At 46.3% G+C, this 24,544-nt stretch overlaps 1 protein-coding gene across 1 annotated transcript in view; it reads left to right on the top strand.

Annotated features, from left to right (window-relative positions):
• adamts17 (ADAM metallopeptidase with thrombospondin type 1 motif, 17) overlaps positions 1 to 19,680 on the top strand; it is a gene marked incomplete at its 3' end in the record, with an annotated part of 224,751 nt that extends 205,071 nt beyond the window's left edge. The window contains exons 23-24 of the mRNA XM_080730035.1: positions 18,536 to 18,713; positions 19,529 to 19,680. Coding sequence (XP_080586161.1) covers positions 18,536 to 18,713; positions 19,529 to 19,680 — 330 coding nt within the window. The remainder of the gene's footprint in view (positions 1 to 18,535; positions 18,714 to 19,528) is intronic.
• Positions 19,681 to 24,544: the final 4,864 nt, after the last annotated feature.

Raw genomic sequence — 24,544 nt, 5'->3', positions numbered from 1 at the left:
TCTACAGCACCTCCTTTTTTGTGTAGAAACAGGAACTCGGATTGAGTCCACTCCCTCTCTGGGCTTATTTATCTGTTTATTCCTGCAGCAACACTTCTTGCAGGGGAGGCCTTAGCTATGTTTCACCAGTTTAAATTGAAACGGGCCTCAGCCACCAGGGGGCCTCCAAGAGCTAGCCAGCAAGCCTTGTTGAACTTGCAACACACTTATAACACTTTTTAATAATCATATATCCTTGTTAATATAACACCATTTAGGTCAATGCTATAACATTATGTAGTGATATAATAATAATATATAAATGGCAGCCAGTCATTGACTATAGGTCAACTTCTGTGTGCGGTTATTGCGCGGCTACTGTGGCCTTGGTCCGCTGGCGGCGGTGCGGGGGGGCCTCATCAATAGCTCTTGAAACGGGCCTCCAGATTACTAAGGCCGCCCTGACTTCTTGTAGCATGATATTGCATCATCTGATGCATCATATGATGCAAAATGCATCATATGATGCTTTGTAGCATGCTGAAATACTAAAATATCTCAAAACACAGATTGAACTCAAAAAATAACTCAGGATTGTGTTGATCGTGTCCCAAGCAACAATAATATAAGATCTGGTTGTCCCAGAGGTGAAGTGGTCCTTTAAGTAGTAACCCGATCAGTTTGTTTTGAGAGGCATGAAGCTTTCCTCGAGTGCTCGAGCTTAATGTCCTCAGTAAATTCCTACTGACCAACCAAAAATCTTGTTCTTTGGTCGACTTTCTTGATTATTTTGGTTGGATTTTTGCACAGGAAAGATAGTTCTGTAAAATTGAACCCAGGTAGGTAATGGGCACAGGAGAACACAGTGTCATGAATGCCATGCCATACACATGTATACCACATGCCATGCCCCATGCCATGCCATATGTGTGTTATGCCCTGCCCATGACATACCAGGCCCCATGACATAGATACCACTGATTTAGCAGTGCTAGTTAATTGATTGATTGATTGATTGATTGAAGACTTTATTAGAAGTTTGCATAGGAAAAGGTACAGTTTCATGACGGTACAGTTCACTGGTACAAGGTCTACTAAAAGGAGATCCATGAAAAGACTAAGCTTATTTCCACAGGAAACCATTAAAGTATCTCATATAACATTGAATGACAGACGAATAGAACACAGTACTATGCAGTAGATATGTAGATACAAATCGCACCCGTGCGAAGTGAGCGGTGCAAATATATTTAGGGAGATACATTGTGGACAATTTTCAAGCCTTGTTTTTCTTTAAATAATCATATATGCTTTGTGTGAGTGTGTCTTCAATCAAATGGCCGTGATCAATCAATAGCTGTGATCATGAATTAGCCGAATTCAACATGAGCAGTTTAGTATTCACAATCGCCAAGTCAGCATTTATCAGCATCGTCAAGCTAGCATTCACAATCACTAGGTTAATAATTAATATTCACAATATACATCATCAATATAAACCAATTCCATTCAATCATTTACATGATGTCATTTCTACATCACAATAGATGATATATAGGAAACATGATCAGACTTCCAACAATTAGGAAGTCTCCATAATAGGGTTAAGGTTAGGGTTAGGGTTATAGGGTCAGAAGACAGTGTTGTTAAAGAGGTGGTGCCACAGTTTTGTACTAGTATAATACCTGATGATCGTATTTTAGGGGGAGTGAAATCATGGCACTTCATCTTTAAACCAGTATCGGTTTGAAATTTAGTGCACTGCTAACAGCCAGTTAGCCAGCAAGAGGAGCCTCGGGCAAAGTCTCTGCCAGAAAGAGACCAGAAGGCAGGGGATGGGATAGACGGTGCGTGGCCTGCCTGGCGGAGGACTGTCAGCTAGGTCCCGAGATCTAACTAGGAGCTTTTGAGGGGGGGCTATTGGTCCGTGCATCAGAGTTAACCAATCGGGTGCCTATGTGACTATGACATGTGGCGTCTGAGCCAAACCCAGCAGAGATTACAGAGACAGTTCAATGCTCAAACGCCATTTATTACGGATTAAGGCAACAAAAGTTCATGGGGGGCTTGGCTGCATATCATGCATAAAACTATAACTCAAATTCTTCCCCTAGTCGGGGGTTTGTAGCTCAGAGGTAAAGGGAAGCAGCCTTCATTCATCGTCGTAAGTTGCCTAAAATACAAAAGAAACACAACATGAGGGTCTGATTCAAGTCTAAAACAGGAGAAGCTTGAAATGAGTGGAGTGTATCGCTTACCACCGGACGGTGTTTCCCCAGGGAGAGTCAGACAGAGTGGCAAAGAGTGAGCACCTTATATCACCTCTGCCCAGGTGTCTCTGGTTTGCTAATCACCAAGGTGCCCTCACTTCCCACTGATTGAGGAGGAAGAGTGGCATGTACCGCCCCTCCACTAGTTGCCCTAGGCAACGGGACTGTTTGAGGTGCTGCACTCTGGGCCTCTCACCCTGGCTCTCACTGACAGACTCACCTGACCGGTGGGACTGGAGCGAGACCCCACACATCCCCCCCCTAAGCTCACGGCTCGTGCCGGGGGCTTCAGGTCCTTCTTCCTCATAGAGGCGCGACATGGCGTCGGCGTGTGGTATGTCTTTCCCGGGCCGATGCTCCACTTTAAACCGGTAGTTCTGTAGTTCCAGGAACCAGCGGGTGACACGATCGTTGCGGTCTTTGTTAATGGCCATCCACTTGAGCGGGGCGTGGTCAGTGACAAGGGTGAATTCTCTGCCCCAGAGGTAGTAGCGCAGATGGTGGATGGCCCATTTCACAGCAAGGCCCTCTTTCTCGACCGTTGAGTAATTCTTTTCATGCTTTAGTAGCTTCCTGCTGATGTATGTGATGGGGTGTTCGTCCCCATCGATAACTTGGGACAGGATGGCCCCCAGACCTGTCCCTGACGCATCCGTATGGAGAACGAATGGCTTCTTGAAGTCAGGTGCCACGAGCACCGGCTCCTCACAAAGAGCCCTCTTTAGGGTCTGGAAAGCCTGCTCGCTTTCCTCCGTCCACTTCACATGGTGTGGCAAGCTTTTCCGGGTTAAGTCATGAAGTGGGGCTGCAACAGTAGCAAAGTGGTTAATACATTTCTGATAGTAGGACATTAAGCCAATGAACGATTTCACCTGTTTTTTGGTGACAGGGCGAGGCCAGCTCCGGATCCTTTCAATCTTCCTCACTTGTGGTTTCACACAGCCTCGCCCTATGGTATACCCCAGGTAGTCCGTTTCCGACAAGCCCAACCGGCACTTTTTTGCATTGGCCGTCAGCCCCGCCCGTCTTAAGGCACCCAAGACGGCTTCCAAGTGTAGCAGATGATCCGTCCAGGTAGGGCTGTGTATGACAATGTCATCAAGATAAGCCGCGGCGTAGGCCCGGTGGGGACGGAGCACTCTGTCCATCAGGCGCTGGAAAGTCGCAGGGGCTCCGTGGACACCAAAGGGAAGGACTGTGTATTGGAACAGGCCATCTGGGGTGGCGAAGGCTGTTTTGGCTTTAGACCTTTCGGTCAGGGGCACCTGCCAGTAACCTTTGGTCAGGTCCAAGGTGCTGACGAACCGGGCGGGACCCAGCCGCTCGATTAACTCGTCAACCCGGGGCATGGGGTAGGCGTCGAAGAGGGATATCTCATTGAGTTTGCGAAAGTCATTACAGAACCTTAGTGAGCCGTCTGGTTTCGGCACAATGACTATAGGGCTTGACCATGGGCTGTAAGACTCCTCGATGACCCCTAGCTGGAGCATCTTCTTGACCTCCTCCCTGGTGGATTCTCTACGAGCCTCCGGGATGCGGTAGGGGCGTTGTCTTACCACTTTCCCCGACGGGGTTTGGATATCATGCTCTATGACACTGGTCCGGCCAGGGAGGTCGGAGAAAACATCATGGCTCCGACTCACGACCTCCTTGATGTCCTGGAGCTGTGCCGGGGCGAGGTCTTCCCCTATGACGACTGGGGGTGGGGCCTGGGGAGAGAGGGACGTTAACAGGGCCGAGGAGGGCAGAGGACCAGCCGGGGTCCATTTTTTGAGAATGTTCACATGGTACAACTGCTGGCCTTTTCGCCGGCCCGGCTGGCTTACCCTGTAGTTGACAGGCCCCACCTTCTCGATGATGTCATAGGGTCCCTGCCACTTGGTGAGGAACTTACACTCACTGCTGGGCACTAAAACAAGGACCTTCTCCCCCACCTGGAATTCTCGGAGGCTGGCCCCCCGGTTGTAGAGGCGGCACTGGGCCTCCTGTGCCTTCTTCATGTGTTCTCGGACGATGGGCCAAACTCGCCTTGCTCTCTCCTGTAGGACGTCAATCTGTTCTATGACGCTACGGTGGGGCGAGGGCTGGTTCTCAAAAGTTCCCATGCCTCTTTGGCCAGATCGAGTAGGCCCCGGGGGTTGCGGCCGTACAGTAATTCAAAGGGGGAGAAGCCAGTGGAGGCCTGGGGCACCTCCCGGATGGCGAACAGAATGTAGGGCAGCAGTTGGTCCCAATTCTTGCCATCAGCGTCTACCAATTTCCGCAACATTTGTTTGAGGGTCTTGTTAAACCTCTCAACTAAGCCGTCAGTCTGGGGGTGGTACACAGAGGTGCGTATACGTTTAACGTTCAACCACTTGTACAACGTTGTCATTACTCTTGACATAAAACACGTCCCCTGGTCAGTTAACACCTCCTCAGCTATTCCCACCCGGCTAAACAGTAAAAACAGTTCCCTCGCAACCGCTTTAGCTGTGGCGGAGCGTAAAGGTATGGCCTCTGGGTAACGGGTGGCGTAATCAAGGATGACCAGAATAAACCGGTGTCCACGACCAGATTTTGGTAAGGGGCCGACAATGTCCATGGCCAGGCGAGCAAAGGGGGTGCCAATGATGGGTAGGGGAACTAGCGGGTTACGTTGGTTAGGCCGTGGTGCCGACTTCTGGCACTCGGGGCACGCTTTGCAGAAGTCTTCAACGGCTCGTTTGACCCCTGGCCAATAGAAGCGAGCCAAGACACGGTCATAGGTCTTTTGGACCCCCAGGTGTGCACCCAACTGATGAGTGTGTGCTAGATGGAGGACTCTAGAAACGTAAGCCCTTGGCACTAGCAACTGTTCTACTGGGTCCCCCCCCTTAGCTTCCATCCCCCTATACAGTAAGCCATTTTTAACACAAAAATAAGGTGTGTTGAGATCACTCACCCCCTCGCATAGCTGGCCGTCTATGGCCGACACCGTCTGACGTGCAGCCTCCAAGTTGGGGTCGGACCACTGCGCCGTGGCGAATTCACCCTTTCGGCCGGGGCCCGCGGCCTCGTCTACTGGTAAGCCTGCAAACGGATCACCCTCGTCTGGTGTGGTGTACCTCTCCTCGTCTCCCCCACTGGCACCGCGATCATCCTCAGAGCTCCCGCTCGCTGGCACGGCAGGCGTGGGGCGGAAGGTAGGGCAAGCGGGCAGTACGGTCCTGGGCGTTGGGCGGCGACTTCGGCGACGTCCTCGTCGAGGTGGAGCTGTACGCAGGCCAGGCGACCAGTACCGCTCGAAGATGACGCAGTCAGTCCCGATAAGTAGAGGTACCGGGAGGTTCGGGACGACACCGACTGGAACGACAGCATCACCTCTGGGAGTCTGGACACGGACGCTGCTCACTGGATAGTGTCGCATGTCTCCATGCACGCAGGTGACAGGTACGGTGGTGTCACTGACGGGCCCCGCCAGGTCAGCTCGGAGCAGGGTGACAACACTCCCCGAATCGAGGAGAGCGTGGGTGTCGACGCCATCCACCTTCACCGGCAGGGTGGCGTGTTGTCGGCCAACGCTTCCGGAATGGAGACAGGGACGTGGAGCTTCCGAGCTCGCTGCTGACGGCATAGACACATCTCTGTCTTGCTCTGGGCAGGCCCAGGATATATGGTCCTGCTGTCCACATACATAGCACCTCCGCTGTGTCTGGGGCGCCCGAGGCGCTCTCTCAGGCGGCATGGCCGACCTCTGCAGCGGCGGTGGTTGTGCAGTCGGAGTTCCTCTCCGACGGTCTCGGTTGGGTCTCTCCTCTGGGGAAGGTCTCTGCGTCTCCATCCTTGTAGACCTGAGCATTTCTAGGCTAACTTGATAATTCTCAAGCAGCGCCATGAGGTCATTGACTGAGGCAGGACTAACTTGGGACGCGTACTTACGAGCATCCGGTGGCAACGAACGAACACAACGGTCAATTACAAGTCTGTCAATCAACGGGGGCCCAGTACCACTGGTGAGCCAGCTGTGAGTGAGTCGCACAAGCGCCGCGATCTGTGGACGTGGGGGTTGGGCGGACTGGTAGTTCCAGTTATGGAAACGCTGAGCCCTGGCAGGCAGGCTGTAGCCGTGGCTGGAAAGTATTGCTGCTTTTAGTTTGTTGTAATCACGGGCATCTGCAATTGACAAGTCGCGGCAGGCATGCTGGGCTTCCCCTGTTAGGAACGGGGCAAGAATGCTAGCCCAGTCTACCACTTGCCACTGCTCGCGAGTAGCAGTACGTTCAAACAGCTCGAGGTAGGCCTCAATGTCATCCTCGGGTCCTAATTTGGTCAGCACGTTACTGGGGGCGCGAGGAGTTGAAGCATCTTTATCCATCTTCTTAAGCAATTCTTGCATAGCATTCTGTAAGTCTGTTTGGCTTCTTAGCAAAGCTTCAATTGCCTGTGCGTGTTCACCCATTTTCGGAATTTGGGGGCCAGACTATTTTCTGAGTTTGGAGTCCAGACTATTTTTTGGAGTTTGGGGTCCAGACTATTTTTCTGAGTTTGGGGTCCAGACTATTTTTCCGAGTTTGGGGGCCAGACTATTTTTTTTTTTTTTTTTTTTTTTTTTTTGAGTTTGGGGTCCAGACTACCCGTATTCTCCACCAAGATGTGGCGTCTGAGCCAAACCCAGCAGAGATTACAGAGACAGTTCAATGCTCAAACGCCATTTATTAGGGATTAAGGCAACAAAAGTTCATGGGGGGCTTGGCTGCATATCATGCATAAAACTATAACTCAAATTCTTCCCCTAGTCGGGGGTTTGTAGCTCAGAGGTAAAGGGAAGCAGCCTTCATTCATCGTCGTAAGTTGCCTAAAATACAAAAGAAACACAACATGAGGGTCTGATTCAAGTCTAAAACAGGAGAAGCTTGAAATGAGTGGAGTGTATCGCTTACCACCGGACGGTGTTTCCCCAGGGAGAGTCAGACAGAGTGGCAAAGAGTGAGCACCTTATATCACCTCTGCCCAGGTGTCTCTGGTTTGCTAATCACCAAGGTGCCCTCACTTCCCACTGATTGAGGAGGAAGAGTGGCATGTACCGCCCCTCCACTAGTTGCCCTAGGCAACGGGACTGTTTGAGGTGCTGCACTCTGGGCCTCTCACCCTGGCTCTCACTGACAGACTCACCTGACCGGTGGGACTGGAGCGAGACCCCACAGACATCATGGACAGATCAACAGAATCGAAGTGTTTCATTGGTCTAGCGGACTCATGTCATCATCATTTGTGACATCATGGTTTTGGTAAATAAAATGAGAGAACAAAAAAAAAAGGAAAACAGTAATTCAAAACAAACAGTAAGTATATACAAAGAAGGGGCAGGGGAGGGTAGGGTTGGGCTAGGTTAGTTTTTTTTACCAGTTGTGTACTGGTTTTTGCACTGGTTGCACAGTGCGCAACCAAGTGTAACTCAGGCTTTATGCTCACTCACTCACTCACTCACTCACTCACTCACTCACTCACTCACTCACTCGCTCACTACTGAGGACATTGGTTTCAGTACATGGCAACACTGTGCCAGTGCAGCATGATGATAGATAGATAGCTGCTTAGAAGAGGGATAGCTTCCATTTTCACAGTTGGCTCACGTTCACACACAAACAGACACAGATACACTCTCACAAGACAGCGTCAGCGATCCCTCCATTGACCCGCAACATCTTAATAATGTCTGGCAAACTGACTTTATACGGCTTATATCACTGGAGCACAACATAAGATCCCCTGATTCCCACTCTGTCTCATTACTAGTCTCTCTCTCTCTCTCTCTCTCTCTCTCTCTCTCTCTCTCTCGCACGCACGCACGCACGCACGCACAGGGGTGTCACAGGGGGGGGAGGGGGGGGGGGGGGGGGGGAGTGGGACTGGGTTTCTAGGGTCCAAGTTGGAGGGTCTTTAATTATTGTATACTTTAGCTATTGAATTTTAGAAGATATGCCGCGCTGTGAGCTTGTAGATCTGCTATTTTTGAAAAGTCGTGAAAATGTGCGTTTGAATATATGTATTTTTTATTAAATCAAACTTTTGTAACTCAAATTTTGCTTCTTGGGGTCCCTGGAACTAAATATTTTGAGATAGGAGTCCGTGGCCAAATACATATCATTTTGGGGGTCCTTCACATGAAAAGGTTTGAGCACCACTGACATAGAAACAAACACTTTTTCACAGTGCGGCACTCGGTGCCGCACTGCGAGCTTGTATATCTGCTATTTTTCAATAGTTAAAGCACAAAATAATTAAGAACATTCATGGGGGCCCCCAGTGAATCCTTGCACCCACTACCAGGGCCCAGAATTTGGTGGGACACCCCTGCACACACACACATCATTCTGTGAAGCTCTGCAGTGTTTATGTACTGATGAGTGCTCCAGATGTCCGTGCAGCTCACTGGTAGAGCTCTGCGCAGGGACGTGCTGGCCATTGGGAAAAGCGGGACAACTCCCGAACGGCTGGTTTATTCCCGGCCGGTCCAGGCCGGCCATTAGGAAACAATTAAACTGTTTGCACAAAAGTAAAAATTAAACTGTTTGCACAAAAGTAGTGAAAACAGCAGATCTACAAGCACACAACGCCTCGCACCGCGAGGCGTTGTGTGCTTGTAGATCGGCTGTTTTCACTAGTTTAAGTCATTTTAAAAATGATAAATACAAAACAAACGGTTTTGGACATACAAGGTTTCCACCCGACAACGACAAAATATAACTCCTGTACAGTAATTGGCCCACTGGCTTGTCACTTGCCATGATCTCAAATGGCAAATCGTTGAGTAGCAGCAGCGCTATAGAGAGATCTCTCTCTCTATAGCGCGCAATGAGGGCCTCTCCAACTCTTTTTTCCCGGGCTGAATCAGGGGCCCAGCACGTCCCTGGCTCTGCGGTAGAGAGGTGATTGGGCCCAGTGCACCTTCCTCGGTGAGGCCGCGAGGGCCGGCCGGAGGCTCTCCGGTTTCACACCCACGAGTCGAAGGGGGGAGATTTTGTGTTGTTCCCCTCCGGACCCAGTGGGGCTGACCCTGAGGCTTATAGGCACGCCGCCGCCGTTTTTGAAACGGCCTCATAATAAAAACCTTCCATCCCTGACTCTTTGCGACGGGTTTGAGAAGTGCAATTTTAGCTGACAACGTCTAGGGCAGGGTTCCCCAATAGGCGGGCCGCAAATGGCCTGCGGGGGGCTACTGTCTGGCCCCCACCAACCCCAGTAATAATGGTGGTATAAGAGCAGCAACACTGGTATATCGTCGTTGTTGGGTGGAAACCTCCAAATGTGTACGTCCATTCGCAAAGTAAAGCCCTGCTTCATCATACAAGGCCGTCGCACAAAAACAGCAGATCTACAGCATCTACAGCAGATCTACAAGCACACAACGCCTCGCGGTGCGAGGCGTAGTGTGCTTGTAGATCGGCTGTTTTCACTAGTTAAAATATTGTTTTAAATGCTAAATGCAAAACGAACGGTTTTGGACATACAAGATTTTCACCCGACAACGACGATATCTGAACTGTCGCTGGAGTAGCGGGAACACCACCGTCGTCCTCCTGCAATGCTGTGGCCCTCGGCTTGGCACCCTAGACATGATTCGGCCCCTGGGAAAAACTAACTGGGGAACCCTGGTCTATGGATTTGGACAGTTCAGAGGAACCGTCAGACTCATAAGACAGGATGTCACCTCGAAATGCTCCGAATGCTAACCCGTGCAATTACTGTAACGGCGAGAAGGTGTTTCCAACTGCTCTGTTTGAGCTTTGTGTTCCTGATTAGCCTGTCATGTGTGTGGGAAGCCGCTAGCTGTGTTTTACAGTAGCATAATGATGCTTGGCAAATGGCTTGGGAGTCTCAGAATCCCATTAGGCCGATGGTATTACAGGGCTATTTTTCTTAATGACACGTATGCATTTCTGACTAATAGGACCTGAGAGAGCTAATATGGCTGATTCATATACAGCAGCCTGCAGCAGTCTATGCTCATGCACAAGCACGCCTAGGGATTGAGTGTGTGTATGTGTAAATGTGTGTGTGTCTTGCAGGGACGTGCTGGCCATTGGGAAAAGTGGGAAAACTCCCGAACGGCCAGTTCATTCCTGGCCGGTCCAGGCCGGCCATTAGGAAAAAATAAAAAATAAAATGTCGGCCTTCGTTCCATTTTGGGGGCTTGGCGGCCAACAAAGTAAATCGCCACTCTCGGGCAGAAACCTTGTATCTCCAAGTTTCAAATTTGTACATTTTTTCGCAAAGCAAAAGCCCTGCTTCATCATACAAGGCCGTCGCACAATAGTAGTGAAAACAGCAGGTGCGAGGCGTTGTGTGCTTGTAGATCGGCTGTTTTCACTAGTTTAAATCATTTTTAAAATGATAAATACAAAACAAACGGTTTTGGACATACAAGGTTTCCACCCGACAACGACGAAATATAACTCATGTAATTGGCCCACTGGCTTGTCACTTGTCATGATCTGAAATGGCAAATCTTTGAGTAGCAGCAGCAGCGCTATAGAGAGAGATCTCTCTCTATAGCACGCAATGAGGGCCTCTCCAACTCTTTTTCCCGGGCTGAATCAGGGGCCCAGCATGTCCCTGTGTGTGTACCTGCGTGCGTGCGTGCGTGCGTGCGTGCGTGCGTGCGTGCGTGCATGCGTGCGCTCTTACATCTTTGAATGTCAGCGTGTGTGTGTCTGGGCACACGTGTGTCACAGTGCACTGCAGCAGCTGAACCCGAAACTGAGCAGCACAAGTCACGCAGACGTGCGGAAAAACTGGCCAAGTTCTTTTGTTGTGAAGTCTCCAGGTTGAATGAGCTCCCCCGGGACCGCAGAACGAGCAAAGCAATTATCAAAGGTGTTTAGTAAATGGAGCATTGTGTTTTTCCCTTTTCTCTGTGGCACAGCCAGGGCAGGGTGTAGTTCAGACAGAGTCTCAGCTCACTGCACCATTTAACAGTTTTAATGAAGATACCGAATGGGCTGGGGAGTTGCTGCCTGTTCGCACATTAGCACAATGTCTATCTGTCTGTGTGTCTGTCTGTCTGTCTGTCTGTGTGTCTGTCTGTCTGTCTGTACATATTCTTACGTGGGCCTCTTGCTTCACCCCCTCCCTCTGTTTCCCCATGTGTGTCTCACCTTTCATTCTCTCTTTGTCTGTTCATGTGTGCTGTTATGGTTATGTCAGAAGACACGTTGTCTGCGGTTCTACATATGTACTTAACTAGAGGCTCGGCCGGCAAAGCCGGCCGATCATCTAGTGTCACCGACAAACCCCTCAGGCACAGGGTGGCTTTGAGCAGATTCCATTACAATTGGCCAGTTGTGGACAACCTGGCCAGATATTGCCTGACTGCTAGCATCCGACTCACACCACACGCACACCACCCACCAGCAGGGGGTGGTGATGTGCGGACTGAAGTATCAGGCTAGGCCAGATATTCCACTGCTGTGCACAGCTCTCCAGGCTAGTGCACAGCATTTAAGGGCAAAAAGTACCGCATGACAATGCTGTTGAATAGGCTTGTAAAACCTCTGTCAGGGACTTAAAATGTTACATATATTTCTGTTGCTTAGTGTACTTTGTGAAACTATCAGAGGAGACTATTAATGACCTTTAACGGGCTTCACCTGTGGACATTCATTAATCCAGCATGTGGACATACCACACACTTTCAAAGTGAACAGTCTTTTTCCTTTTAAACTGGCTAAAATAAAGGGACTAATGGCTTTTTCTGTAGTTTGCAAAAGCTTTTGCAATTCTGTTGCATTCTGTTAAATTAAGTAAAAGTAAGAAAGTAAGAAAGTAAACTCCTTCTGCATGGAACGTCTGGATAATATTATTATTATTATTATTATTATTATTATTGGCTAAAAGTAAGCCTACTGAAATTGATTTGATGACTGAAGCAATACGAGTTATGTTTAATAACAAGCACTAATTACTTAAACGTGACTATCTCTATAATCACTTCAATACATGTAGTGTATTTGCAGACAGAAACATTCCCACTCGGTCTCTCATTTGGGGGGGGGGGGGGGGGGGGAGAATTTAATGAGACCTCTATTCACACCTTTCAACAAATAAAACAATGAAATAGCGATTTGCATATAAAAAAGGACATGGGCCGTTGACACAGTTGATGTATCACGTTGGAGAGAATTATTAGATTTTATTATTGGAAAATGTAATATGTCACAATAATCTGACTCTGTTCCTTTCAAATATTTAAGGGCAAAAATTACCTCATGACAATGCTGTTGAATTGGCTTGTAAAACCTCTGTCAGGGACTTAAAATATTACATATACATTTCTGTTGCTTAGTGTACTTTGTGAAACTATCAGAGGAGACTATTAATGACCTTTAACGGGCTTCACCTGTGGACATTCATTACCGTGTGGACATACCACAAAGTGAACGGTCTTTTTCATACCACAAAGTGAACGGACTTTTTCTTTTCAGCAACAGAGAAACTGGAGCTGATTATCCCTTTAAACTGGCTAAAATAAAGGGACTAATGGCTTTTTCTGTAGCTTGCAAAAGCTTTTGCAATTCTGTTGCATTCTGTTAAATTAATGTGAAAGTAAACTCCAATTAATGTGAGAGTAAACTCCTTCTGCATGGACCGTCTGGACTGGAGGCAGGAAAGCATGGTGACACGATGCTTTTTTTTTTTTTTTCGTCTTCTTTGAGACGACATTGACACAGGATTATGGAATATATCCTTACATTGCAAAGGTAGGCTAATCAGCACCATCTGTATACTGTTGGCTGCCACTAAAGTAGGCTGGCTGCTACTTGCTAATTTTTAGTACAAGTTGCAGTCCTGCTCTGGTGGTCCCAGAGCATCATGTATGCTGAGCAGTGCTGAGAATTTATGTCAGTGGCCGCTGGTTACTGATGCGGCGGGCCAATTGACCGGCCCATGAAAATACACACACACTCACGGCTCAGATGAGCGGGCGCACATAAATACACAGACACACTTCACGAAACAGAGAGCCACTGCACGGCGCGGCCAATCCAAGGCTTTCAACTGTTTCAAGACGCAGAAGTATGGTCGCTTGATGGTATTTTTGAGGGAGTCATCGATCCAAACATGCACGTTCCTCGTAAATGTCTGTGCGTGCGCGGCGCGGTACATTTGGAGTTGCAATGTTGCATGCATGCAGTAGTTGTGTTTATGGTCGTCATTGTCACTGGAGAAAAAAATAGGTGTTGATGCTCTTCTTGTTGTGGGACTCTGCTGTAACTTTCCTCTGTGCTGTGGAAGTGTAGCGGGATCCTAGCCAGTGGCGTCAGTTCAGAAAAAGCTAAGGTATGGCAACATGACTGGTGCGCGCGTGCAAGACACCAGTCATGTTGACATACCTTACCAACAGGCATGATACATTTATTTTAAGAAGAAGTAGCTCCAGTCATGTTGCCATACCTTACCAACAGGCATGATACATTTATTATTTATATTTAGAACTAACTTTTATCTTCCCCCCTGGACCCCCTGGACCCAGAGACATTCATGGATTTATATTTCGAACTAACTTTTATCTTCCCCCCTGGACCCCCTGGACCCAGGGTATGGTATATAGCTGCATACCCCTGCCATACCCAAGTGACGCCCCTGATCCTAGCGATTAGCGAATCGGCATAGAGGTGGGCGGTATTTTTCCGTACGTTCTACCTACCGTTGAGTTGAAGTTGAGTTGGAGTGGATGCAGAGTGGGCGTGAATGGGCTTGGAAGTGGGATGCGGCTTTTGCTCAATTGTATAATAAAGATAAATAACTAGGATGACATCCGCCAGCCTACTTGGGGCCATGCATGCCGGGAGCGATGCAGGTCGTTCCATTTTCATTGGCTATGCAGCACAAACATTACGAAAAGCTCAGCCAATCAGCTAAAGGGCCGTTTATAGTTCTGTATGTTAGATTTTGTGTACGTTTTGGGTGAGAGAGTACGTGCAGTAATTGCACACAAGAGATGCTCAGCGCGCCCCGACCAGGATTTCACTCTAATGTCTATCATCAGCATAAGTCTTTTTATAAATACTTTGTGTCAGTTAACGTTATATCACCAGCCAGTCAAAGGATATACGATTGGAAACGCTAGTGAAACGTTTTTTTTTTTTTTTTTTTTGGCTGAATGAACCACACTCACCTCGAGTCTGGTGATTAATCAATAAGAGAACAGCGCTCAAGCCACGGAGCTTTCCACGTTGGTATCATAGAGGTATAAGAACGATATCTTTTCACTCTTTTTGCAGAGGAAAAGTTATTTTCCTCACTACTGCCCCCACGGTTGACAAAAGTTCGCCACGGGTAGTTCATGCTTTAATCGGTTTTAATACGTTGGGTTGGGTGTTGTCCGCTAGCCTATGGACAGAGAGAAAGAACGGACACCAAACGGACCAAATGGAAGACATCTCTCTCCCCCTCCGTTTCTAGTGTCGACCTGCGGTCCTTATGTATCACTATGTCTGATACTTAAGCTGACGGGTCGGGTTAGCCAATCAGGTATTTATACTGGCTTGGCGGCACAAACGTGCTGATATACACAATCTCCCTTACACACTGAGAATTTGACAGATACAGATATTCGTGGTTTCTCGGTTCTTGGAAACCGTCCCTCCGTCCGATTTAGGCACCGCACACTTCGGGGACATAATGAGACACATGCCAAGTTTGAGACCATTTGGTCAGATACTTTCTGAGTAGTAGTTACAGTACGCTCAGGACAGTGTGCTCACACACAGAGATTCTTTTTTTTCAGACTATTGTTCTGTCCTTGCTGCCTGCACAATTATGAAAAGACCCATGTATGTATCAGAGACAGAAACATTTTCACCCAAAAAATCTGAATGTGTATTAAGGTGAAAGATTTGTAGCATATGACTAATGTGCCTCATGTTCACCCATTCACACACTGATGGCGGAGGCAACCACGCAAGGTACCATCCTACTAGTCGGGAGCAGTTCGTTGGGGGTTCAGTGTCTTTTCTCAAGGACATTTCGACTCAATGCCGGGTGATGAACCAGGAACCTTCCGGTTCCCAAACTGCCTCCTGAGCCCTACCTAGAATTATTGAATGCTTTAACCAGTGAAAAATAGCAGATATACAAGCTCACAGCGCGGCACCGAGTGCCGCGCTGCGAGCTTGTAGATCTGCTATTTTTGAAAAAGTCGTGAAAATGTGTGCAAATTTTTGAATATATGTATTTTCAAAGCGAACGTTTGTAACTCAAATATTTGCTTCTGGGGGTCCCTGGAACAACATATTTTGAGATGGGAGTCCTTGACAAGAAACGGTTTGAGAACCACTGATTCAGAGGAAGGATTTAGTAGTCGGGTCAAGGATCTGGTCAAAGATATTCAAAGACTCGCACACATTTTCACGTTTTTTCAAAAATAGCAGATCTACAAGCTCGCAGCGCGGCACTCGGTGCCGCGCTGCGAGCTTGTATATCTGCTATTGACCTTTCCGCTGGTGGGTCATGATGACCACCCTTCAAACTGCGCCATTACCATTCACTCCAGTCACATGACTCTGACGTGGCCAAAGCTGTAAGTCAGTTCATCACTGGATACCTTTTTTTAAATAATTTAATTCCACCAAACTCACAGAATTCCTGGAATTTCTTTAAACTTTCCAAGGTGTTCTAAAAGACAAACACTGGCGCAACAGGTTCCCCCTCAAGAATGCCCAAAAAGTCCAATGCTCTAACTGATACCTCACCAAAACTATCGATAGTGTTCAAGCGGATATTGTGGGGCTGGGGGACCAGAAGCACCTGCGGTGTTCCCGGGTATAATATTCTACCCACTTTCTCCTCCACACTATGGCTGAAACAACAGATTCTCTAAAAATAGAATAGAATTCATTTCTAAAGGTGTAAAAGTGTTTATTAGCTTACCGATTTGTTTGATCTCATTGTTCTCACGGTGTACTCATACTGTTGCTGTGCTGTCCTAGCCAAAGCCAGACGATGTCAGCCAATAAATCTCCAAACAGTGTTCCAGTTGTTACTCTGCTGACCCATTAGCCAAAACATTGGCAGAGGCATATTGACCGTCTGGCCGTTCTCCTCCTGCCCTGCCAGGTCAACACTCTGTTATGCTCAATTTATACTCTGTTGTACAAGATATACAACTATGGCATCAGCACAAGGTCATGGGTGAAAGTGAAACACGTTTAGTTTTATTTGGTTTGTTGATTTTCAGCCACTGACTTCGAGATACATACTATAATTGTAGATTCGTAGATTGGGTGTGCTGTGTCACTGCATGTGCTGTATGGGTGACTGACTGGGCATGCATTTCTAGCCGTTCAGGTTGTAGTGGAGACTGATGAGGCATGTTATCATAAGAACTATTCATAATCAAATCTGATGAAAAGATGAAAGGAACCCTCAAAGAGCTGATCACTTGAAAATTAAATGCTTTGAGCTCTGCACCTGGCTGACTGTAGGCAGCACAAAATATACTGCGAAAATATTCATTATTGGAGAACATTTTCAAAAGCTTTTGGATTCCATTCCGATTGGCTACGATTGGCTTTCAGAGTTTGCAAGTATATTTTTTCTGTAAAACTTGTAAAAAGTGTTTTCATAGTGGTACTAATACATAATAAGGGGGGGAGGGGTCTTTTTATGCCTTTAACCCATTTAGAACGGGTACACAAATTGTGTATCATTATTTTATGCTTTAACTATTGAAAAATAGCAGATATACAAGCTCACAGCGCGGCACCGAGTGCCGCGCTGCGAGCTTGTAGATCTGCTATTTTTGAAAAATCGTGAAAATTAGAATTTTGACCCGATTCTATAAGTGTCTTTTGAATCATTCTAAGATTTTTTTGAAAAACCCATGTTTTAATGTCAGCAATCTGGCCAGCCATCGTCAAAGAAAAGGTCCTTTTCACTTAACTGGAGCTCAGTTAGTGTGTTCTTGAGAGACTACTACCGTATGTCAGTGGTTCTCATACTTTTTCATGTGAAGGACCCTCAAACTGATATTTATTTGACCACGGACCCCCATCTCAAAATATCTAGTTCCAGGGACCACCCAGAAGCAAAATTTGAGTTACAAACGTTCGCTTTGAAAATACATATAATTCAAAGATTTGCACACATTTTCACACATTTTTCAAAAATAGCAGATCTACAAGCTCGCAGCGCGGCACTCGGTGCCGCGCTGTGAGCTTATATATCTGCTATTTTTCACTGGTTAAATCATTCAATAATTCTAGGCCTAAATGGGTTAATGATAGTGATGTTCAATGTGTTATACAGGAAATGGGGGGAAGAGATGGGGAATGACACGCGGCAAAGGCCGTCGGCAACGGGACTCGAACCTGCGATACGCTGTCAGGCTACGTTGTAACCTAGCTGCCCGGACCCCAAGGCCAGCGGTCCGGGCCAATAAATAAGAACGCGTTGGTTCCATTCATCCAACCAGAACATACTTGATTGATTTGAAATGCTGTGTACGGATCATTCAAATATTCGTGCTCTGAAAATGCCCACCCCATCTGAACACTCAGATGGGTGGGCTGTTCACTAGGGCATTCACGAAAAGTGTTTTTTAATATTCTAATTATTCGACCTCAAAGTATTCGAATAGTCGAATACTCGACAGGACTGGCCAAACTGTCAAATATTAAGTAAGCAAGAGGCGAACATTGTGAAAATAGCCGATCTACATGCTCACAACGCCTCGCGTTGCGAGGCGTTGTGAGCATGTAGATCTGCTATTTTCACAATATTTATCTGCAGAACCGAGTCACATTAAAAGTAATACCTACAATTCCAAGTGCTTGTCAGGGTGGGGGTCCCCAGTTCAAATATGTTTATTTTGGGGGTCACGGCCTAAAAAGGTTTGAGAACCCCTGCTATAGAGCATTAACAAATTCATCCACCAGGAGCATTGACAACTCATTCTTATGACTTCCTATCTAGCCAAGTTTTATAAACTATATATGTTTTAAAGAGACAACAATAATAAAAAAAAAATAAGCGATTATTCCACTTCGGTGAACAACGTCGAATTGTGACTTCGATATTCGAATATTCGAATATTTGGTGAATGGCATACTCTGCACACATTAACACTTTCCATGCCAGGGCCAAAATGGCCCCAAGGTCCCTGTTACCCGTCAATTCTTGTCTGTGGCATGGGAAGAGTTAAAAATGTTTCAAGTGGGTCCCGATCCAGAAAAGGTTGCTAACTGTAATCTACCAACTATAGTTCCACTGTTGATATTGATTGAGATTGATATTGATCGGACTTTTCACTGGCTCTTTTCCAGTGCTCGTCATCGTGTGGGAAGGGTCTGCAGTCCCGGGTGGTCCAGTGTATGCACAAAGTAACGGGTCGCCATGGTAACGACTGCCCGGCTGCATCGAGACCCCCGACCTATCGACCGTGCCACCAGGGGGCCTGCAACGAGAAAGTCAATGTGAACACCATCACCTCACCAAGATTAGGTGAGACTGAGTGTGTGTGTGTGTGTGTGTGTGTGTGTGTGTGTGTGTGTGTGTGTGTGTGTGTGTGTGTGTGTGTGTGTGTGTGTGTGTGTGTGTGTGTGTGTGTGTGTGTGTGTGTGTGTGTGTGTGTGTGCGTGCGTGCGGTGCGTGCACAGCATACATGTGAAAATAAGTAATAAGTGTGACATTCATATATTGGACAGTATTCAATGTATACAGTATACAGCAGGTGTGAATGTGTGAGAATGTGTCCTGTGTAGAGATGTACACACATACACAGAGCCTGTGAGTGTGTGTGTGTGTGTGTGTGTGTGTGTGTGTGTGTGTGTGTGTGTGTGTGTGTGTGTGTGTGTGTGTGTGTGTGTGTGTGTGTGTGTGTGTGTGTGTGTGTGTGTGTGTGTGTGTGTGTGGGTGCATCTAGTATATGCATGCGCCGTGTGCACAGCATACATGTGAAAATAAGTAATAAGTGTGACTTTCATATATTGGACAGAATTTTAATGTATACAGTATACAGCAGGTGTGAATGTGAGAGAATGTGTTCTTTGTAGAGATATACACACATACACAGAGCTGTGTGTGTGTGTGTGTGTGTGTGTGCGTGCGTGCGTGCGTGCGTGCGTGCGTGCGTGCGTGCGTGCGTGCGTGCGTGCGTGCGTGCACAGTTAACATGTGAAAGTGAGTCATTTGTGTGACATAATATTGGAGAATGTATATACAAATGATGTACCGTGTGTGGGTGCGTGCGCCGTGCGGTCATGTCTCTACTGTCTGCCGACTGCCATATTGAGGCCTGTTCTCCCGCTGTGTTGCAGCTGCCCTGACGTACAAGTGCACAGGTGACCAGTGGGCGGTGTACTGCCGCGTCATCCGAGAGAAGGACCTGTGCAAGGACATGAGGTTCTACCAACGCTGCTGTGAAACCTGTAGGGACTTTTATGCCAACAAAACACTGCACAAGAGCTAATGACCAAACCACGCACCCTCCCAGAAGAAGCGCTTCCTTTGTAAATGTTTTCACATTTTAATTTTTTTTTTTTTTTTTTTAATGCTGTTGTCGTTGTTATTACTATAATGTAATGGAACCTTTTTTTTTTTGTTTTTTTTTTACAAAAGAAAGCGGGGTCATACGCTTCTAGTTTCAATGAAGACTTGAAAATGTTCAATATTTCTTTTGCTGTATACCAAAAAAAGAAAAAAAAAAAGAAAAGTCGGTGAACTTTGTGTGAGGGGAGTGGCTTGTAAAAGCCTAGCCCGCTGGCTTTGTTGCACAGAAAGATTCAAAACGAGTTGTTTGATTGTTGAAGTACACTTTCTTTTTGGTAAGTCTAGCATATACCACGGGAGCAATGAGGCTCAACGTTCCCCTTGAGGGTAACTTACAGTATGCTTAGCTGCGGGCCGGTGTCGCACGCCGAAAATAGAAGATCGCCGAGATTGTTGTCGACGCGTTGTCGGCTTGTATAGATCTGCCATTCTCGGTGCGCGACACCAGCGCACAACCAAGTATACCTCAGGCTTTTAGCCGCTGGCTGGTCCCACCCGTCAGGGAGAGCTTTCTCCTCTCCTGGCCTCCTCAGCTGTCCTCCTCGTGTTTTGCTATTATTGTACTGTATTATAGCTAATTGTCGCGATGTCGAATATGTTAGTCGAAATATGATTGAGTATAATTGTTCTACTTGAGTATTGAGTATAATTATGTATTGATGTGGAGCCATGAAGCGATACCATAGAGATGGAGTATAGCCAACCAAGCTAATAACAGGAGACCCACTATTTGTACAGGCCTGGCAAGAGGGCCTTTGGACAGCTCATGTAGCAGAACCTGGTTCTAACATGAAGGTACGCTCTAACGCAGGGTTCCCCGATTAGTTTTCCCCAAGGGCCGAATCATGTCTAGGGTACCAAGCCGAGGGCCACAGCATTGCAGGGGGCGACGGTGGCGTTCCCGCTACTCCAGCGACAGTTCAGATATCGTCGTTGTCGGGGGAAAATCTTGTATGTCCAAAACTGTTCGTTTTGCATTTATCATTTTAAAAACGATTTAAACTAGTGAAAACAGCCGATCTACAAGCACAAAACGCCTCGCACCACGAGGCGTTGTGTGCTTGTAGATCTGCTGTTTTCACTACTTTTGTGCGACGGCCTTGTATGATGAAGCAGAGCTTTACTTTGCGAAAGAACGTACGCATTTTGAGATACAGGGTTTTCCACCCGACAATGACGATATACTAGTGTTGTTGCTGCTCTTATACCACCATTATTACTGGGGTTGGTGTGGGCCAGACAGTAGCCCCCCGCGGGCCGCAAATGGCCCGCGGGCCGCCTATTGGGGAACCCTGCTCTAATGGTACGACTCCGTGGTCATGGTCCTTTTCTTTTTTTTTTCTTTTCTTTTTTTTTTTTTTACTCTGTGGAGGATTGCTGTTCAGTTGACAGAATTCTCGAAACTTTGACTCACCTTTTAAGACCTATTGAGATTGATCGATTCACCATTTGAACTCAACAAGTGAAAAATGAGTGACCCGATGACCGGAGCAATTATTGACAGATGCTTGGAGATCGGTCAGAGGTTGCAAGCGTAGGCTATTAGGAGGTGACCAGACATTTTGCTGCTGAGCCATCTGAACCAGTAGTAAGCACTGCATTTACCCATTTAGGCCTAGGATTATTGACTGCTTTAACTATTGAAAAATAGCAGATATACAAGCTCACAGCACGGCACTGAGTGCCGCGCTGCGAGCTTGTAGATCTGCTATTTTTGAAAAATCATGATTTTTCTTTGCAAGTCTGTGAATATATCTATTTAAAAGCAAACATTTGTAACTCAAATATTTGCTTCTGGGTGGTCCCTGGAACAACATATTTTGAGATGGGGGTCCGTGGCTAAATACCTGTAATTTTGGGGGTCCTTGACATGAAAAAGTTTGAGAACCACTGATTTAGAGGAAGGATTTAGAAGTCGGGTCATAGATCGGGTCAAAGACTTGCACACATTTTCACGATTTTTCAAAAATAGCAGATCTACAAGCTCGCAGCGCGGCACTCGGTGCCGCGCTGTGAGCTTGTATATCTGCTATTTTTCAATAGTTAAAGCATACAAATAATGGTTAAAGTGGTTCAAATCTAACGCGACTCGGGCGCGTTCCAGGTATTTGAGAGTTAAGTGGACCTCGAGTTCACACAAACTAAACCAGAACTCAGAGGAGTGCAATGTTCTGCACGCCCACCAATAGCTGAACCCTTGACTCATATCGGCTTCGGTCAGCCTACGTTGTCTCTAGTTCAAGGCTATGGATTTGTTTTAGTTTTGTGGTCCCAGTGAGTGTTCTGTTCTGTGCTTCATCGTTCTCTGAAATGGTTGCAACGATAGCTTGGTGGTACGGAAATACTGAAAATACACCCCAACAGAACGTGTCTGCGACATAGGTTGTAATCAAGCGGAGCGTTTACAGTTTACAGTTTACAGTTTAGGCATTTAGCAGACGCTTTTAATCCAAAGCGACTTACAATAAGCAGATACAACATCGCAATAATAAACAAGATAATAGGTCAGTACATTAACAGCAATATAACAATGTAAATGGATATCTATCTAGAGAAAAACACAATATAATCAAGTTAGATTCCAGACCGGAGTTTGCGCTAGAATTAGTTTGCTTCTGGACAATGCTCAGTAGAATTTCAGCTTGCCAGATACAGTACCTTTAAAAAAATGAAATCAGGCCACATCTACAGTATTAACATTGAGCATGTGTGCTTGTATGAGGCTAAACGGGAGGCTTATGTAACATCATAACAATAGCTTTCATACTAATGGGAACAATTTAAAAACAAAAGAAGGTATACTGTAGAGTGTATTATGTAATATCTCTTACACGACAGGCAAAGGGGCAGAACAGGGCTCACTCTTAATTCAAGGTTCGAATCACTGAGAGAGAGCCCTTGCACGGTACTTGTAGGTGGAAAATATTATGCACCTTTCAAAACCACGTTATTGTTTTCAAAACATGAGCCAGCTCAGTGAAGACCACAGCAACATCAATTGAGGGACAGAAGAAGTGTGCACTTACTAGTGTGGCGGAGAGAGTCGCAGCCCCAGCCTGAAGCCTCAAAAGTCTAGTATCTGCTCTCGTTCCATAGGGATAAGGGATATCCCTTTGGAGTGATGGTTAAGATATTGGACTTTCACGCGGGAGACCCGGGTTCGAAGCCGGGTGGGGAGGTTCGGATTCACCTCCGTTACATTGGCGCCGTGACCCGGATCCGGGCTTCCCCGTAGGAGGAGGTCAAAGGGGGGTGAGTGTGGCGGAGAGAGTCGCAGCCCCAGCCTGAAGCCTCAAAAGTCTAGTATCTGCTCTCGTTCCATAGGGATATCCCTTTGGAGTGATGGTTAAGATATTGGACTTTCACGCGGGAGACCCGGGTTCGAAGCCGGGTGGGGAGGTTCGGATTCACCTCCGTTACACTTGTACATCCATTTACTGCCGGCCTAAAGATTGCTATAACGACTACTGTAGCTGAACCCAGGTCCTAGAACCAGCTGTGGTGAGGTTCTTTCAGAGCTAGAGTTTAGCCTTGTGCTGGTTTTTCACTTATCACCTGATGAATTTCAAAGTGTAAATATAAGACCTTAATGCAACTATAGCCTTAGAAACCTTTTAATGTTGCATCATTTTCTCGTTATTTTTTCTGCCTGTGAGCTACTAAATCCACCAGGCTTTTGGTTTTGCCAGATTCTGAATATTTCTGTTGGTTTAAAAACTGTCAACTATTTCCTTACTCAAACTCTTTCCAGGGCCATGTGTATTCAGAGGTGGAAAAGGTACTCAAATGTTTTACTTGAGAAAAAGTATCAATAGCACAATGTAAAATTACTCTGTTACAAGTAAATCCTCCACTGTTCAAAACGTACTTGAGTACAAACGTTTTGGCATCAAAATATATATACAATCTTTTGAAAATACCAGATCTACAAGCTCACAAAGCGGCGCATCGCGACGTATTGTGAGATTGTAGATTGTCTATTTTCAAATGGCCGAAATATATATTGGTTTGAAGTGGTTAATGTAGCCTATGTTAATTTGTAGCTAATAATAATCCAAATCTGCAAAGTAACTAGCAACTAAAGCCGTCAAATTGCAGTGGAGTAAACGGTACAATATTTGCCTCTGAGATGTAGAAGTTAAAGTATCGAAAATTGGAAATGATGACGATTGAAATTCTTTATTTAGGAATAACCCTTTGAGATGTAGCGTCTCGTTTTCGAGGGGGTGCTTTAGTCAAGTCGCTTGTGTAATTTCGTTCAATTTTTCGGGGGATTATGAAAACTATATATTTTTGGAAACTTCAGAGTATAACAAATCAGAAAATCCATGATTCCATTTGCAAAATCCGGAGGGGAATTTTTGACAGCTGCTGAAAGTTTGTCTCATTCACTTACTATACAATAAAGGAAAAAAAATACCCACCAAAGAATCTGCTTTAAGTAGCATGAGAGGGGTCAAACAAGGGTTTTTTAATGATTCTGAGTCCATTGCAAGCATTTGTTTTGCATGAAAAACATTCCTTGGGCTAAAAACAGCCCCCAAGAAACTCTGAAAAGTGATGACTCATCACTAAACCATAGTTTTGTCAGGTCTGTTTTTAGCCCAAGGAATGTTTTTCATGCAAAACAAATGCTTGCAATGGATTCAGAATCACTAAAAACCCCTAGTTTCACCCCTCACATGCTACTTAAAGCATAATTTTGGGGGGTATTTTTTTCCTTTATAGTATAGTGTATAGTAAGTGAATGAGACAATCTTTCAGCAGCTGCCAAAAAAATCCCC

Source organism: Nannobrachium achirus (assembly GCF_963921795.1).
Source record: "Nannobrachium achirus genome assembly, chromosome: 7".
Classification (NCBI taxonomy): Eukaryota; Metazoa; Chordata; class Actinopteri; order Myctophiformes; family Myctophidae; genus Nannobrachium; species Nannobrachium achirus.
This window is presented reverse-complemented; position numbering and strand designations above follow the sequence as displayed.